This window comes from Siniperca chuatsi, linkage group LG17, assembly GCF_020085105.1.
Source record: "Siniperca chuatsi isolate FFG_IHB_CAS linkage group LG17, ASM2008510v1, whole genome shotgun sequence".
NCBI classification, from domain to species: Eukaryota; Metazoa; Chordata; class Actinopteri; order Centrarchiformes; family Sinipercidae; genus Siniperca; species Siniperca chuatsi.
Window position 1 is genome coordinate 22,071,361 of NC_058058.1, and position 19,327 is coordinate 22,090,687.

Consider the following 19,327-nt stretch of genomic DNA (forward strand, 5'->3'; position numbering starts at 1 on the left):
GGATTAAATGACTGTGCAATTAGAAAAGTGTAACTCAAAGGTTAGATTTATGCTTGCTTTATTGTTTGTATCTTCAAAAGGCTCTTTTAGCAGCTAAAAAGTCAGAAGTTTTTTTCAAGTAGAGGAAATATTGGACGTACTTTTGTGGGGTGGACAGAAACTTCAAATTAATACTATCGACCTAATGATGCTGCAGTGTGGGTTGAGAGAGGACATTAAAGGTGGGGTATGCGATTCTAAACCAATGCACGTCGTTTTGTCAAATTCAGCGAATATCTCCTCACGGTCCGAATTGATTCATTCTCAAAAATACGGAACATAAGCACGTCTCCCATCTATACAACCTTCAAAATATTCTCTCACTGACTTGTTATTCACACGTGGCTTTGGAAACATACTCTGAAGTAACATTATCTATAATGAACTGCTGAAGATCATGGCTATAATGTCTATTTTTCCCTTTAGCAGCATGATCTTTAGCTTGACCTGGCAGCGCCAACAGTGCGAACAGGAGAGCCCACTGAACAGGCTCCTTTTTGGTTGAACATTTCATTGAAGCACTGTCAAATTTACAGTGCATTGAGCCAACATCACTCCTGAAAACAGAACTATTTATTATTAATAACAGCTGTGGAAAAAAACATGAACCAAGCTGCAGACAAACCGGATGTTCTAAGTGCAGAAGACAGCACGCACTCTCTTGCTTCATTTCAGAGCATCCTTGTATATAATAAATTGTTAAATCAAAGCCTCTCCACATGTGTTCATTATAATCTTTATTACATTTTTCAAAAGAGGCTGTTCATCAGGCTATGGATTTATGACGCAAAGCACAAATCCATTTAAGTTGGGTTTCTATTCAAATGATGTCTCATTGCACCATCCGCTCCTCATCAAAACAATATTTTCATTTCTTAAAACTATTACATCTACAATATTTAGGTTTTAAGTGTTCTATGTAATATTTCCATGCTTTTTAATGATTCAGTTAATCCAGTGACTGCGATTCAGAGTTGACAGACTAAACATTAATTTATGGCGTATTAAAAATATCTAAACTTAATTTGCACACTCAAGCACTTGCGCTGCGTTGCTGGGTTCCAACTTGACAACAATTTGGGGAAATGGTTTTTTAATGTGTCACTTCAAAGTACAAGGCACTCAACTCAAAGAAAATAAAGTGCTGTATTTGCAATTATATGAAGAAATTGTTGTGCCTGTAAAAATGATTTGCAATATTTGAAATGGTTTTACACTTTAGCATTTGGGGTCTGTTGTTGTCACTGCCTGGAGGTGGATGTATAACATTTGCCACAGTTAGTCAGCCTCTTTGAAGAGAATCAAACCGTAATAACACCTCTCAGTAAGTGTTTGCTACTCTTTTTTTATTTACATTAAAGAATGAATTTTTGGTCCACTGGTCGCTTTACCCCAGTATGTGATAAAGAGGACTGGCACCAACCAGTGCACACTCCAAATAATCCCAGACATCCAAATGGTGAGAAAATGAGTGCAGTAATTCTAACTTTGGGTGGTTATGTACTATAGTGACACATATACAAACGTGCCAGAATTGTGGCACGGACTGGGCAAAACGATTCTGCATAAAGTTGCAGTTTCATTGAAGTTCCACACTGAAATTGCAGAGTTTAAGTTTTTTGCAATGTTGAATTATTAGCAGCCAGCAAAATCTTTAAATTCATCTTCCGTGGACTCTGATTATTCACAGGCAAATTTATGGAAATGTGGCCATTAGTTTTTACAAAACATGGCAAGTAGAAATTTTGACCGGATGATGGTGCTACACAAAAGTTCAGGAGGTCACCACAATTTATAGGAGATACCCTTTTGGAAGTATGAGTATCCTAACATATTTCATGGCAATTTGCATGGCATGGAAGTTGCTCTTGACCAAAGTGCTGGACAATCAGATATACAGTATATCGACCTATATATCGCCATTTTTAACAAGGCAACAACCAAAACTAACTGTTGACGAATAAATCTTAACTCAAGGTCCACTTACTAGCTTTTTCCAGTACTTTCAATTGCATCTCATGTTTTTCTTTAGTGGATGGAGTTTGCTAAATTGTTATGGTAATGGTTTAGTTGTCATTACATGAAGTGTGGAATTTCATGTGATAAGAGGCGGTCGTACATATGTAGAGAAGGCCATTGTAACCCCTGTCTCTGTTCAAAGACAGTCTCTGGCATAGCATGTGAATGGCCTCCTTGATCTGTCTACGGCTGTCCACTGACTTGTGGTCGATGACTTTGTCCCCTTTCCAGTATTGTAGTGTTCCCTACAGCTTTTGCATGTGATGTCATATTCCACTCTGGGTGGAGTTCTGTCTTTAGGATCTTTACTTAGGTCACGTAATGACAATTAAGCTACCTCCTTTAAAGACTAAGATGCAGTTGAAAGTAAGAGGTCCTTGAGTTAGGATTTAAGACTGAAATTACACACTCAAAACCAACTCTGGATTACTAAAAAGGTTATCTTCTTGCTGTGAATAATGCTAATAGCCTATGATTGCTTAACATACTATATAAATGTTGGCTTTCATGCCAAGAGTTACATTATAAGATCGATACCACCCTCATATCGGTTTGTTAAATTTAAAAGGTACACCCAGTAAGCAATTTGAGTGATTTTGCGCTCCCATTGGGCCACAAATCACCTACTGGGTACAGCCATAAGGCAGTTAGCTTAGCTTAGCTTAGCTTAGCATAAAGACTCGAAGCAACGGGAAACAGCTAGCCTGGCTCGCTCCAAAGCTGAAAAATACTCGTACCAGGCCTTCTAAATCTCACTAATTTACACATTATATATCGTTTGTTTAATCTGTACAAGGGTAAAAACGACAATGTGTGTTTTTTGTGCTGGACCATGTGCTGGACCATTTGTCTCTGTGTGGTTGCCAGGCAACTGGTGGAGACTGTTTTTTGTACAGATTAAACAAACAAGATCCAACGTGTTAATTAGGGATCTTTAGAGGCTCTGGTAAGCATATTTTTGTACCTTTCGGACAGAGCCAGGCTAGCTGTTTACCCCCGTTTCCAGTGTTTATGCTAAGCTAAGCTACGGTAGAAGTCTACTGGCTGTAGCTCATATTTAGTGTACAGATATGAGAGTGGTATCCTTCCCAACCTTTGACAGATAAATTAGTTTTGTGTTATTATGTTGGAGATTAATTAGCTCTGCTTCATTGCAAATAAATGTGCTGACGACCTCATGCACATGTGTGAACCTTATATAACAGAGCCTCAGTTACAATAAGTTATTTGGTTTGGCCAAATACAATACAGAGTAAATGGACATGATATTTCACATCAATAATAAACTACATGTCTGACATCTCAGCATTTTTTCAAATGCAGCTACAGGAACATTAATTATTAGTCTGAGATCTGAATAACGTGATGTTTTGCTATTAGATTGCCTTTTGCACAGACTTATCTCAAGTCTGAATCGCAGTCAGTCAGACTACTGTCTCGGTCACTTTTTTAATCTTATTTGACTTCAGTTGTTTAATCATGAATATTGTACTGTTACCCATATTTTGAAGTCACATTTGTAGGAAAAACAGAAGCCTGCAGCTCCTCTGTAAAAGTTAAGAAACACAGATACACTCTGGTGCTCAAGCGCTTCACACGATCAAAGCAGAGACCTCAAGCTCCAGAGAAGAAAATCTCTCTGCTCACAATCCTGCAGCTTGTCAACTTTGAAGTCCCAGCGCTGGGTGTCACGGCTTCCTAGGCTGCCACTTGAACACAGACAGACAGAGCAACTAAGTTTGCACGGACACTCTAAGCTCAGCAGCCCTCTGAACAGCCATGGACCTCCTCCGCTGCACGGACGAGGCTGCGGCCTCTGTGATGCCATGGTAGCTGTCCGTCTCCTGAGAGTCTTCGCTGTTCTGGGACTTGGTGCTGTCCTGTGAGTCCGGCTTCTGCCTCAGCGCCCGGATCTGTTCCTCCTTCAGCTCGACGTAGGAGCGAGAGAAGGTGTGAAAGATGGACGTGACGGGGAAGGCCATGAGGAGGATGCCGCTCAGGATGCTGCTGAGCGCCACCACCTGGCCCGGGATGCTTCTGGGCACCATGTCTCCGTAGCCGACGGTGGTCATGGAGATGACGGCCCACCAGTAGCTTCCAGGGATACTAGTGAACTCCTGCTTGGCGCCCATCTCGCTCTCAGCTAGGAACACCAGTGGGGAGAAAAGAGCCATGGCCACGCAAAGGAACAGCAGCAACAGGCCAAATTCGCGCGTACACCTCCTCACTGTCAGACCAAGTGTCTGCAAACCTAAGGAATGGCGGGCCAACCTCATCACGTAAAAGATCCGTAGAGCTCGCAGGACTCGCAGAACTAACCCCACCTTCTCCAGGTAGTTGTTCCCTGAGCCTGCAGGTTTCCCTCCCACTGACAGAGAGTCCACAATGAGGGTGATGTAGTACGGAAGGATGGCCACCACGTCGATGACGTTTAGAGGCGTACGCAGGAACATACACTTGCTCTGCGTTTGAATGAAGCGCAGCATGAACTCCAGGGAGAACCAGGCAACGCACACCGTCTCCAGCACAAAGATGTTATAGCACCTCTGGGAGCACTCACCCTGCGGAGAAAAAAAAAGCACATAAAGAGAGACATTAAGGGTTGTGTTACACTACGTACTAGCAATAACACCCTTCAGTGTGTGAGATATGTGAACTCCACCAGTGCTTCAGATGAGGGTGACATGAAGACGTAGCATGAAGTCAGTAATTAAGAATCTATTTCAAAGCCTGCTATTTGTTTTTTGGGTTTGTCATTGACAGGAGAGGTTGATGCGTTTGATCTCACAACAAAAAGGTGATTCTGTTCTTTTACAGAACAAAACACAACAGAGACGGTGCTGAACTATTCATGAAGTGTAAAACAAAGGCTTTGATTATCTCATTTAGTAAACCTCACTGACTTACACATCAAACCCGAGTGATCAAGAGATGAAAGCTGTAAGATGTGCAGACAATGTTACGTAAGAAACTAACTGTCTTACTGTGAATTCTTAAAGTTACCACAGCTGAAATATTGTCTCTTTTAATGATAATTAATTTTTTCAGGACTGCTGAAATAGCGTTCATAAATATTTGAAAATATAATTATAAGGGATTACTTGGTTATTAAGTCAAAGTCACCCCTGGAGGAGAGCGTTTCATTTTTCTGCATTCACTAAAGTGTTATTAATGAACAAAAAATATTCTTTACTTTATTTGTGTCAGTTAATTATGGGTGGATTAACTAGAATATGAGAATATGTGGAAACAATCAAGCAATAAAGAAAACTTTCTTCAGACTCTTTTAAAACTCTCTTTTGTCTTTTAAATGTCATGTAATACTGTGAAATAGGTATTTCTAAAACATCTTGAATCTTTTCAGACTCAGTCCCTGTTGTGTTCCGTGGCTCAGATATTCATGACATGACTTTAGTGGTTGTGCAGAAACATATGATGACATTAGCGAGCCATTAGGGTAACAACTACATACACGGTGGGGTTGTAAAGGTTATCTCCTGGTGTGGATATATAAGCAAACCGTTCCCCTTAGTATTTGCTCAGTCAACAGCACTGCTCCATGGAGACGTCATTCCAACTGACCGCCCTCACAGAAAAAAAAACTCCTCCTCTGTGATTGAGCCTCATGAATTTTTCAGAGTTTACACTTAGTTTTGCATATAACATGGTTTTTGCCCTTGAGACATCAAACTTGCTAAACCCATTAAGGACCATGTAAATCACTGATCGGCAAAGCTGGAGATGCAGTTTTTCACACAGCAGCAGCAGCAATAAACTGCTAAAGTGAAGGCTGACAAATAAAACAAGAGAAAACTGTAATAATATTGAATATATGGACTTGGAAAAGTAGTCATAATGATAAAAAGTGCTATAGATCTAGTGGTCGATTGCTATTTTTAGTAATGTCATTTCCAATGACAATAAAAGCAGAGATGTTTTGGTTGATCACGGTCGGAGATCGCCCCTCTGACAGATGAAGGCGGGTGTTTCGAGCCCACCCTGGCCTTTACTGAATGTACAGTCTCCAAATACTAGTTAGAGATAGGTTCTGTCACAGGCTTTGAGAAAAATGACAATAGCGCTTCTGTCCGACCTCCACAGTGTGCATATGAAGATGCATTACTTGCTAGCTTGTGGTTATGAATCATCAAATTTGCTATCTATGATTTCTTACATTGTAATCAAATAAAATAGATTTCCAGGCTTTACATATAGCGCCATTATCTGGTGAAATTTAATTTTGTCCAATACTTTGGTTTATGACCAAATACCTACAAAACTCAATTACATTCCCATCAGCCTCAGATGTACTTTGTGTTTAGTGCTAATTGGCAAATGTTTGCATGCTTACGTGCTAAACCAATACGGTGAACATGGTAAGCGTTATACATTGCTAAACATCAGCATGCTAACAAGCTTATAATGCTAAGATGTTGATGTGAGCATTTAGCTCAAGTACAGCCTCACAGAGCTGCTAGCATGGCTGACTCTTAGTATTGTTAGATTAAAAACTTTATTTAAATTGCATTTCAATGACCATATAAAGATTGTACAGGAGCTCCTGGACATACTGTATTTCTTAGCAAAAGCTGGTCAAAAGCAGTTAAAAAGTTAAATCCTTTATGAAAGGATGTTATCGCGAGGGTTTAGAAGTGAGGAGCCACTGCAGTAATGGGGGTTTGTTTACATCTGCCTACCACCCAGATAAACTATATCTACAACACAGAGACTTTAGTTTAATTACACAACTTGCTGACTGAGGAGGAAAAAGGACATATAGAATCTTATTTTCCATTCGTCAGAGTCACATCAGAAAGTCCACAGTCAAATTAAAATGAACAGGGAGTCAGTTCTCTGCCTCAGCACAGTTCCATATGTCGCTGGCCAGCTGCTAACACGCCTTCATACTGAAATGTGAAATGATAAAATAACTATGAGGTTAAGAGCACAGATTGTCAGCTTCGGTTTGAGGGGATTTTAAGCCAAATTGGACCAGAAATTTAAAAACAAAAACACTTTTTGTTCATATTCTCCCTTGTCAGAATGCCAAAAACATTTGGATAGAGTGTAGAGGCAACAGTACTTTGCTGAATATTATATTCAGTAAAAAAGCCTCTCTATTCAGTCTGGGATAAAACATCTATCTTCTCTTTTGTGAAATCTAGAGCTCATATCGTCTGTATCATATTTTCTGTTTCTCTCTCTTACCTATGCGCTTGGTGTATGACTTATCAATCCACCTTTGCGTCCTCATGCTCCTGTGGCAGACCTTTTAGGGAACTATGAAAGTAATTTTCTTCATACCTGTTTTCCTAATATGCAGGGAGATTAAAGCACATGGCAATCTTGAAGCTCTGCTGTTGCAGCGGAGTGATTCAAATATGAGCTGAAATCCACCCTCTAACCACATGCTGTCATTTCACATCCAAAGTAATAAGAGTCTGACGCCAAAACAAATAAATGTGCTACTGTCCAAATCCTTAAGGAGCTCACTCATTTTCACATGCTAACCAGTATGTTTCACACTTCCTCTGTCATTCTGCTCTTCTGCGTACACAAAGGAGCCTGTCTGCTTGTGACACATTTGCAACTGATACCGTCCCTTTCCTTGAATTTGACCAGCGTATTGGTATTGTTCTCTGTCAGAAGCTTTCTGGCTGAGTGCATTTTCCACTCCCACCCGCCCGTCCTCCACACTGAAAAGCCTCTGATGAACGCTGAAGCACGAAGGATCAAATTAAAAGCACACAATTATTCGTCTCAGCGATCAGGGGACTCTGACCCTGTCACAGCTGAAGACAAGCATGTAAACCAAATACAGGAAGCGACGGCTCACCTCTGCTCCCCACAGATAAGTTGGAGTGGGTGTGATTCACGAACAGGCGGACTTCAAGTACCGAGCTGGTTCTGTCTTCTGCACACCCATGCTTTTAATGGATTTATTTACCATTCTCGTTTGTTCACCTCACTGGGCTCTGCTGTGTGTACTGAGTGTCTGTGTGTTTGTTCTGCCGGGCAGATTGAGTTTCAACACTTTCCCCTCTCTTCCAGAAACCATCTTAATATGCTTCTTCACAAAGCAAGTCTTATTACAGAACAATAACATGATTGTGTGTGAATCATCACGATTTTAAGGTCAAGCAAGTACTATTTCCATCCATGAGAAGATATGGAAAATTTATGATAGTATGCACTATAAACACTGTCTTGGTTTCACTTTTAGTACTGCTTGTGTTTTTAATGTTTAAATACAATGTCAATGCAAAAGCAACGAAAAAGATGCATTTGTCTAAATATCTCTTACATCTCTTATTTTGCCGTTGACATAATTGGATATTCTCACACCTGGAGTTATTATCAGATGCCGGGGAAGTTGTGTTCAGTTGTAAATATTTATATAGATTGAAACCAGTTACATACAGGATGAAAAGGGCTCAATTTACGACAGTTGGTGCTGCTGATGAAGTAAATGCATACAGAAACAAAAAGGCATGCTTTTACCTTGCCTCATTTCTGCTTCTTACATGCTTTAGTCAAAGACGCCAAACTCATCCACGTATGGATCAGTAGCTCTTACAGAGACTGGAACATTTAATTGGCATTAAAGGAACTGCACTAAGCTGGTTTGAATCCTATCAGATCGATCTCAGTTTGTACATATTAACGGTGAGTCCTCCGTGCACGCCCAAGTTAGTCATGGAGTTCCACAAGCTTTGACCAATTCTTTTTACCTTATATACAGTGGTGTGCAAAAGTGTTTGCCCCCTTCCTGATTTATTTATTTTTTTTTGCATGTTTATCGCACTTAAATGTTTCAGATCATCAAACAAATTGAAATATTAGTCAAAGATAACACAAAAGTTGTAAGCACAAAATGCAGTTTTTAATGTTTTTAAAAATACAGTTTAGTCTTCCAGGTCCTGAAGCAGCAAAACAGCCCCAGACCATCACACTACCACCACCATATTTTACTGTTACTTTTTCTGAAATGAGGTGTTACTTTTATGCCAGATGTAATGGGACACACACCTTTCAAAAAGGGGCTGGGGCTGTTTGCTGCTTCAGGACCTGGAAGACTTGCTGTGATAAATGGAACCATGAATTCTGCTGTCTACCAAAAACTCCTGAAGGAGAATGTCCAACCATCTGTTCGTGACCTCAAGCTGAAGCGAACTTGGGTTCTGCAGCAGGACAATGATCCAAAACACACCAGCAAGTCCACCTCTGAATGGCTCAAGAACAACAAAATGAAGACTTTGGAGTGGCCTAGTCAAAGTCCTGACCTGAATCCTATTGAGATGCTGTGGCATGACCTTAAAAAGGCAGTTCATGCTCAAAAACCCTCCAATGTGGCTGAATTACAACAATTCTGCAAAGATGAGAGGGCCAAAATTCCTCCACAGCACTGTAAAAGACTCATTGCAAGATATCGCAAACGCTTGATTGCAGTTGTTGCTGCTAAGGGTGGCCCAACCAGTTATTAGGTTTAGGGGGCAATCACTTTTTCACACAGGGCCATGTAGGTTTGGATTTTATTTTCCCTTAATAATAACAACCTTCTATTTTTGACTAATATTTAAATTTGTTTGATGATCTGAAACATATAAGTGTGACAAACATGCAAACAAAATCAGGAAGGGGGCAAACACTTTTGCACACCACTGTATGCTTCCTTTAGGCAATATTATTAGGAAACCCTCTATAAACTTTCATTGTTATGCAGATGATACCCAATTATATCTATCGATCGAGCCAGATGAAACTAATCAGTTAGCTAAACTTCAAGCATGCCTTAAGGACATAAAAAACCTGGATGACATGCAATTTGTTGATGTTAAACTGACAAAACTGAAGTTATTGTACTTGGCCCCAAACGCCTCCAAGACACATTATCTAGATATAGATATGTAATGTAATAATAAGATATAGTTACTCTAGATGGCATTGCCCTGGCCTCCAGCACCACCGTAAGGAACATTGGAGTTATCTTTGATCAGGATTTATCCTTTAACTCCAACATGAAACAAACTTCACCTACGTAACATTGTAATGTTTTGGCCTAAATACTGATGGCAGCATGCTAACAATGACAATGTTAAAATACTCATGTTTAGCAGGTAATGTTTACCATTGTCACCACACAAAGTACAGCTTTGTGTATAGATTACCAAAGTTATCACAATTCATCCTCTGGGGATCATGGCTGTCTGTACATCATTTCATGGCAATCCACCCAATATTTGTTAAGATATTTTACATTGGACGAAAGTGATGGACCAACCAAAAACCAAGGACTACATTCCCTGTTGGAAGGTTACTATGGGTGTGACTTTCTTTATTTCCATATATCATCATCGCAGTATGCAAGGCAATAATTGCACACAGCTGAAAAGTAACTGCATAGTTAATGAACACATGATTGAAGCATTTTTCTGTTAGCAGTAAGTAACCAAAGGGTTGGAGGAATACATTATTTAACCTCTTTTACTCTCAGTTTTTGTAGGCTCTCAATTAATCCTGAATCTAAATGGCAATGCACCAGCCTGCTAATGCATATGGAGGAAAGTTTGATACCTGACAAAGCTTGAATTTAGCCCTGAACACATGGTTGCTTAACTCAAATACTTTAACAATGTTTCATTTCCACAGGCAAAATTCCAGTCATTTATGGACTGGTTGCAGTTTAAGTGAATTGGAAACTCTACATAACCCAGAGAGGAAATATATTTGTCTGTCTATTTATAGTCCTGTAAAAGACTGACGACCTGTCCATGATGTACCCTGCCACTCACCCAGGGCATGTTGGGATAGGCTCCTGCCTCCACAGTTAACAATGTGTTCAACAATCATTAGTATTTATGTAACCTGCTCCATTTTCACTGTCAAGTATATGTTTTAATTCTTGTCCTACAACCTTAAAATTACTTTTATTCGATGTAAAATCTGTGACAGTGACCGCTGGGTTTCAGATTACTGCAAGTAACCAGGATGCCTGGGAAAGTGGAAACAGCTTATCTGAAGGGCAGGATGGTTCAGAGAAACCTGCCACAGGGGGAAATGTGAGCAGATAGAGCTTGCTCTAGTAATTTTACACAAATTATAACAAGACCAATGTTCCCACTGTGTTAATAGTTTAGTGACCTGCTGTGTGTCTAATCACTTCTCAAAATGACCAAATAATATTTTATCCTCTAGTTTGTCCCAACAAACCAGGCTGTCTTAGCTCACGGTTTGGTGAATTTCCTTAGTACTTCTGTGTGTTTGTGTGTGTGATTAGGATGCAGAATCTTGATTAGCAGTCAAAGTATTCTGCTCAAACCCAGATTCAATAATTACATGATTATTTTGTCTGGAACTTTTTAAAGATTTTAATAAACATCGTCTTTGGCAAGAAGAAGAGGTCTAATCCACCTCCACCATGGAGATTGATCAAATTTTTTAATCATTTAGGAAATTTATTTATTTTTCAATAGCCTGAAAACACTTCTATAACACACTCTCTCTCTCTCTCACAGACACACACACACACACACACACACACACACACACAGGGCATTGGCCTCGACCCAAGCAGTTTTGTTGCTTGACAATATGTATTTATTACAGTTGGTTCTTTGGGGAGGGCAGCAGAACCTTGTGGCTGATGGTTTTTGTTCTTTGCTGGACAAAAATATTTCATACCTTTCATACCTGCAATCCACAATCTTTAGCAGCTTTCAGAATACATACATACATACATACATGTTCTTCCCTCTGGAAACCCACTAACACACATTTACACACCTTAATGCATGCATGTGACCTGTAACTACTAATAATGCTAATAGCTTGCACTGTGTATTTGCACTTCTGGACACATTAATGCATTGTTCCATCTGTACGCCTGATAATGGTAGAGCTGAATAGCTGGCCATCCACTTCAGCCTGCAACAACAGGAACACTGTCTTTACACTGTATGCCCATACACTGGTATTTATATCCTGTTCTCTGCTGCTATGACAAGCCAAATTCCCCATGGGGGTCATTACAGTTTCATCTTATCTCACCTAATCCAAAGGACCATCGATATCGATGGCTGTTGCCTGACAAGTGTATGCTCTCACCCTCTCTCTGTTCCACCATGTTAAAATATACTACTATAACTGATGGACACAAGTCGACAGAGAGGGAGAGAGTACATCAGTAAAAGTGTTCCAGTTTTAACATCTAGTAGTTTTGGTTCTTTACAGCCGAACTTCATACAGAGTGTTTTTGGTTTATTGTGATTTAACAAGGAGTCAACTAATTTGTTCCATTCCAGTTTATTTGCATTAACATTCATGAGCAAGGCTAATGCAACTCAACTGGGCCGAAAATTACTGCCGCAAAAAGATATATATATTTTGAGTGGTATTCCACTTGAGCAGAACATTTGGACATGATCTGAAAGCTCAGTCTCCTGGGACTCAAAATCCACTCCATGTTTTCATGAGATTTTGGCACAACTGTACCCTCATATCCCCAGAGAATCATCAGTCAATATCCTTCATCTTATCCACACAGCAAAGTGCTTCCTTTGTGGTTACACTGCAAGAAATAATTTTTAAATATTGGGTATTACTGGACATTGTTTCAGTTAATGGCAGACAGACTACTCTAGCTGCAAATGTTTACTGATGCAAATGCTTCTATGGTAACAGGAGAAGGATTTTCTAATACTTCAAGTCAATTGTGTTCCCTCTTCACGTGTTGAGAGGTTGTTCAGCTGGGTGTGCTTGCAGCTCCGCAGGGAGGAGCAATTACAGCAAGGACAACTGAAGCATTTTTCTGTTAGCAGTAAGTAACCAAAGGGTTGGAGGAATAAATCATTTAACCTATTTTACTCTCAGTTTTTGTAGGTTCCTCAATTAATCTTGAATCTAAATGGCAATGCACCAGCCTGCTAAAGCACATGGAGGAAAGTTTGATACCTGTCGAAGCTTGAATTTAGCCCCAACAGTTATTAAAGCCATGTCAGAATGGTATTTATATATATATATATATATATATATATATATATATATATATATATATATACATATATATATATATATATATATATATATACATATACATATACAAACAGCAGAGGAAAGCCGTTGTGGTTGACGTGGCGATACCAAGCGATGGCAACATCAGGAAAAAGGAACATGAGAAACTAGAGAAGTACCAAGGGCTCAGAGAAGAGCTGGAGAAGGCCTGGAAGGTGAAGGCAACAGTGGTGCCCGTGGTCATCGGAGCACTCGGGGCAGTGACCCCCAAACTGGAGGAGTGGCTACAGCAGATCCCTGGAAGAACACCAGACATCTCGGTCCAGAAGAGTGCAGTACTGGGAACAGCAAAGATACTGCGCAGAACCCTCAAGCTCCCAGGCCTCTGGTAGAGGACCCAAGCTCGAAAGATGAGACCACCCGCGGAGGGTGAAGGACAAAGTTTTATATATATAGTATGTGTGTAGCATGAAGGGAATACCAAAGTCCTGTATTAATAATGCTGCATTAAACATTTTTTGGCCACTAGGGGGCAAAAAAAGACTCCTCAAAAACCAGGAGACTCGAGGGATTGAGTTAGTAGGCTACTTTTTGTAGCCTTTAGGGTATGGAGAGAGTAACCAGTGGAGCAGTGCATAACATAACTGTTCTTGAAAAATTTGTAAAACGCTCTACAGCAAAGGGTAAACCACAGTAATGCTTGTTAATCAACCTGCCACATTTGTTTATTCTTTACCTCTATTTAGTTTTGACATAGCAACCTTATCACTGTGATTCAAATGTAAAACTCATAAAAAACATTGTCAAACCCACAGCCAGCAAAATATGCTAGCAGATTAGCTTATTAGCAATAGTGCTAGCAAGCTAATGGCTTATCAAGATGTTGTGGCTAACATTTTAGCAAACAATTTCAGAGCAACATAGTCATTACCTTAGTCATGTTTGTAGCCATCTGACAATGAAAGTCCAAGCTACTTAGAAAAATACACAGTATTTAATTAGCTTGCAAGATAGACTACTCTTGACTTGCTAACTTATTCTCTGGTGTTTCCTGCTTGCCTGTTTTCCTGCTCCTAATAGTGTATGTTCACTTGGCTTGTCTATTCTTGCTTGCTAGAAATGGCTGCCTACAGTGTTATACAAGAGTTATACAGCGACTGCCATTGGACTCAACTATACAGTAAATTCGTGGGCCAGAAAAACAAAACAATGAACTAAAAGCTGCAGAATTGGATATCGAGTCTTGGTGGGATCATTATGTGCGACCCCTTCACGTTACACTCAGTCACTTCATTCAGTGTTAAACAATATTGATATTGCTAAATGCAGGTTTAAAATCACACATCCCCTCTAAATAAGTTACCTTAGTTGTTGTCAAATTAATTTACTAGTCTTCGGACAGCTCAGTACAGTAGCCTAATAGTTTTTGGTGGATTTTGGTTTTGTTACAGAACAAATGGCACAAATTTTAGAATCAACATTATGAAACTTAAATTGATAAATAAAAAAATATAACTGATGGTACTGTGCAGTTAGGCAACTTTGACTGAGCTTATTTTAACTGACATTACATACTCATTTGCTTTTTAAAGTAGTATACTAATATTTACAGCAACAGCTTAAAGAGCCATTTTATATTGTATTACATTTCCATACAAATATGTTCATCCTATCTCTGTACAACACCTATCACATTTTAAAACTGACGAGGGAGAAGGTTTGCTAAAGTTCTAGTACAAAACATGACAATGTTCCCATGTTTGTACGAAAGAAATCAATCCTCGACTCACCAGAAATTATTCACTGAACACTGGATGAGAAATACAAATCATCATCACCATGATGGATTGCATATTTCTATGGGCATGAACAGCAGTATGTCTAACTCACAGTCAGGAATGAGTGATGTGCACCTCCTATTTTCAGCATAGACTATGACAAAATTCTCTCTATTTTCCTACAGCATTTGCACACATTTCTATTCCACCTGTCCACACCCAGTGAGCTCTGGCTCCCCATTCCCCTGTGATGATATGTGGCTGTGGTAGGGGTATACTTTAAAGTGGCTGGGATTTACATCAGAATGGAGTGTATAGGACTCTGAGGCATAAGCGGAGTCACTGAAAGGTTAGATCCACAGCCCGGGCTCTCGCAGGAGATAAATGGGACAAGAACACAGTTTTCAAAGATGCTTATGTGAACAGAGTAAGCAATTCTGAAGGAAGAAATCGACAAAACACTTGAGATGTTTAATCCGCTATTCATGCAGAGAGTGCGGAAGAGGGACCATGAAATGTGAAATGCAATATAGCTTCTTTTTTTGCTTGGACTGAAACACGTTTTTTACCAACAGAGTGAGGACATTTTTGGAAAGTGAGGACATTTTGGCCGGTCCTCACAACCTCAAAGGGCTGTTCGAATGTTAAGACTCGGTTTTAAGGGTTAGGTTAGAATTAGGTAATGGTTAGGGTTAGGCATTTAGTTGTGATGGTTAAGGTTAGGGTAAGGGGCTAGGGAATGCATTATGTCAATGACGGTCCTCACAAAGATAGAAGTACAAGGATGTGTGTGTGTATGTGTGTGTGAGAGAAAGAGAGAGAGAGACAGAGAGTGAGGGGGGGTAGAGAATGGTCTCCCAGCTACTGAATGCTTCTCTAAGAGCCACATTAGATTAGACATCCAGGCTAAGTGCTTTCCATTGCAGGCGGCACCTTAAAAACTTCTGGTTTCTGCCCGAACTCTCTCCTCTGGCTCAAGTGACCAAGTGGATAAAGATGGCTGCTTCCTGGGTTTAGGTTGCATTGTCCTCCTGTTTCACAGTGAAAATGAATTTAGGCCGGAATCCACATGTCTGACAGCTTGACTTAATTTACTGGCAAATAAAAATGTTGAGCTGCTTGAGCGTCTTACTTGGCTTATATGACTACATGTATGTGAAAGGGGCTGCTTGTAGTGATGGACCCACAGAGATTATTACCTGACTCTGCTGTTCCCCTCAGCTCCACGAATCGTTTTAGTATCTTTCAGCTCACTGCTTTGGTTTTCTGGCCCTTGACTTTTCTGTTTTGGTTCGCTCTCACTGCCCTCATAGCATTGTTTTCGACACAGGAGGCAAAGCTCTAAAAGCTCTAAAAACCATACGCTACCTGCCCAGCACCAAACTGCAGAAAGACAAAGTTTGCCACTAGTTGGTGAACATAGGGGAGCATTTAGCAGTTAAATAGCCTGGATATTTCCCTCAAGAGTTGGTGGAGACCACAACAGAGCTAGAGGGAGAGTGAATATCGACTTGCATTCACCAGGTGGCCAAAAAAAACATAATGCTAATGTTGCTTCATATCTGCTGGATGTGTGAATAAGCAACTGTTTGCAAACATGTTAGCCATATAAACATACCAGTAGACTGTAAAGGCTCATGCACACCTTCAGTTTCTTGTAGACAGGTGCGTAGGAGGTAATATCCATAGGCAAGAGAAGAGAGAACTGCCTCACACTGTCCTTTTACTTGCAAGAAACTTTATTAGAGATACAACGTTTTGGTCATTAGACCTTCTTTAGGTAAAACTGAGGAACAGGGAACATTCCAAACAAATGTAGCCAACACCTTCTTAGGTGAGGCCAATCAGGGACCATGAGCTGTCAGGCAATTAGTCCCACAGGCTGTATGCATTTAGCCAATTAGAAGGCACATCTCACCATCAAAACATTCCCCAATCTATAATGGACAACAACTACATCAATTTATATACAAACATTGTATAATAATAAAATCAATTTATCCAAAATCATCTCTTCTATAATGACAAAGTTAGGCTAGTGGTAGCTCTCAGGGTAACACTATTATAATTTCACTGTTTAGACTACATGAATCTACCTCTAACTAGGCAGTAGGTTACCATAATACAAAATTAACCTTGCCACATTCAATCATAATGTAGAAATAAGAAATAGGAAAAAATATGAGTATAGAAAATTTCATAGTATCTCACAATTGAAAAACATAAATATAGGGATGATGAAGACAATGTGCAAAGATCAACCAAAACAAGGCTTCAATACCTGGGCAATAGAAGAAAATTCATCATTAGTGGATAAACCTATAAATCTAGTGACAATCAAATAGGAATATGTCCTGGCTGATCCCATTCAAAACTGAAATTCACAGCATCACATTAATTAGCAACTCATCATCAAGACCTTTGGGAGACAATGTCTGCTATGTGAAGATCCAAAAAGCGTCACGTCTCATCAGTAACAGGTCACGGTCACCCCCTCTAAGTGGCACCTTAACGTTTTCTAGATGTCATGCTTTGTATCATTGAAGTGCATAGCAACAGGATAATCAGTCATTTCTGCATATGGCTCTCTTGTGTTCACTGATGAGTTGCTTCAATTTCCTAATGGTTTTACTTATATAGGATAAACCACAAATACAACACAACATATAAACCACATGGAGCAGGTGATCACACTTTTGATAGGGAACTGTTGTGGATGACTAAAATCTATAATCTTGGAGGTGTTGTTACATTGGCAGTTGCCACAGCAGTAAATCCCATTAGGGAGAGGGCTGAGAAGTGTCTGAATGGGTTGTGCAGCTCTATTCTTGTGGGCAAAATTCGCCTGTACCAGTTGGTCTCTCAAGTTGCTTGTTTTCATTGCTGGTGTTTCAAAGTTCAGTGTGAGGTTTGTGGAGTGCTATGTTGTACGCTTGGTCCACTCAAGGCATATCCTTGTTGAACAAACCTTGATTTCATTTCACTAGCTTTTTCCATAAAATCTTCCGTTGCGTGACAGATCCATCTTAAAATCGATAGAATTGGCTTTTAGGGAGACCCCTCCTCAGAGGTGTGAGGTGGTAGCTGCTGGCAAATAAAAGTGTGTTTTTATCTGTCTCCTTCCTGTAGAAGGTTGTAAATAAGTGTACCTTTTCTTTACTGTAGTCCATAGTAAAATTTAAGTTACAATCAAAACTGTTCAACAGTGTAAAAAAAAAATCCTTCAATTCATCAATATTACCCTGGTAAATACAAAAAACATCTTCAATATAACACTACCATTTCAATATTTTATCCAAGTGGCTATTCTTGTCTGGATTAGAAACAAAAGCCCTCTCAAAGAAACCCATGTATAGATTCACCTAGTTCGGGGCACAGTAATTATACTTCATTACAAAACCTGCCAAGTCCAGTACAAACTCATTAGGGGATTAACTGTGTTGTCTTGATTCTGTAAAAAGAAGTTAAGGGTATGTTGGTGTACAGGCTTGCCACATAAAATAGCATCATCTGCAATGTTTAGTCTCTTCCAAATAGGAAAAAAAAAATGTAAATGAATTAGTCGGGTCAGACTTCAGTTTCTTATAAAATGCCTCTTAAGATAGTTGGGAGAGGATTTCAGCTTGATATGTATCTGCATCTTGGACAAAGATGGCACCTCCGTGGCAGCAGGTGTGATTACCACATCTTTAGAATTCATTAGCTCTGTCAATGCTATTCTTTCTTTACTAAATACCTTCTGGGAGACATGACTACTATCTGACACAAAGTATTAATGGAAGCATTAGAACACATTGGGGCAAAACCTGCTCTCAGGCCTAAAGGGGGAAGGAGGAGTTCTAATTGCAGGCTCATTGTTATGGGAAAAGAAGTCTTTCAGCTTTATCTGTCAAAAACACTTAAATCTACTTTTAAACCAAAAGCATTGATACCTCTTCTCGGGGCAAATGACCTTAAATAAAAGGAAGAGATGATTTTGGATAAATTGAGTTTAATATTACTCAATGTTTGTATATAAATTGATGTAATTGTTGTCCATTATAGATTGGGGAATGTTTTGATGGTGAGATGTGCCTTCTAATTGGCTAAATGCATACAGCCTGTGGGACTGATTGCCTGACAGCTCATGGTCCCTGATTGGTTGTAGCACTGATAAAGTTTATTAGTTTCATTAGCATAGGGAGGATGTAAATGGATGGCTATCAAAGCTAATGGATATTAGGAAGCTGTGTAATGGAGGAGGATGAGTGGGCGGACTTGACTGAAAGATGTGATAATTAGCAAAAGCAATTAACCAAGGTGAGCTGGATTCATGAAAGTGTTCAGCTACTTAAATGCTTTGCTTGACATTAGCGCGAAGGAGGACAATACAAATCCCACTCATAGATACATAGGTTTTCAGAGCAAGGCCAGAAACTCTTCCACTAACATGGTAATGAGGAGAGGAGATGCTCCACACCATGACACCTCTGTACACACCA

General features: G+C 39.7%; 1 protein-coding gene across 3 annotated transcripts in view; it reads right to left on the reverse strand.

The window, feature by feature from the left end:
* Positions 1–594: 594 nt before the first annotated feature.
* Positions 595–19,327, reverse strand: part of kcng2 (potassium voltage-gated channel, subfamily G, member 2) — a 30,916-nt gene continuing 12,183 nt past the window's right edge. For all 3 annotated transcript variants that reach the window (XM_044171478.1, XM_044171479.1, XM_044171477.1), the window contains one exon: positions 595–4,619. In XM_044171478.1, the coding sequence (XP_044027413.1) occupies positions 3,792–4,619 (828 nt within the window). In that variant the 3' untranslated portion in view covers positions 595–3,791. The remainder of the gene's footprint in view (positions 4,620–19,327) is intronic.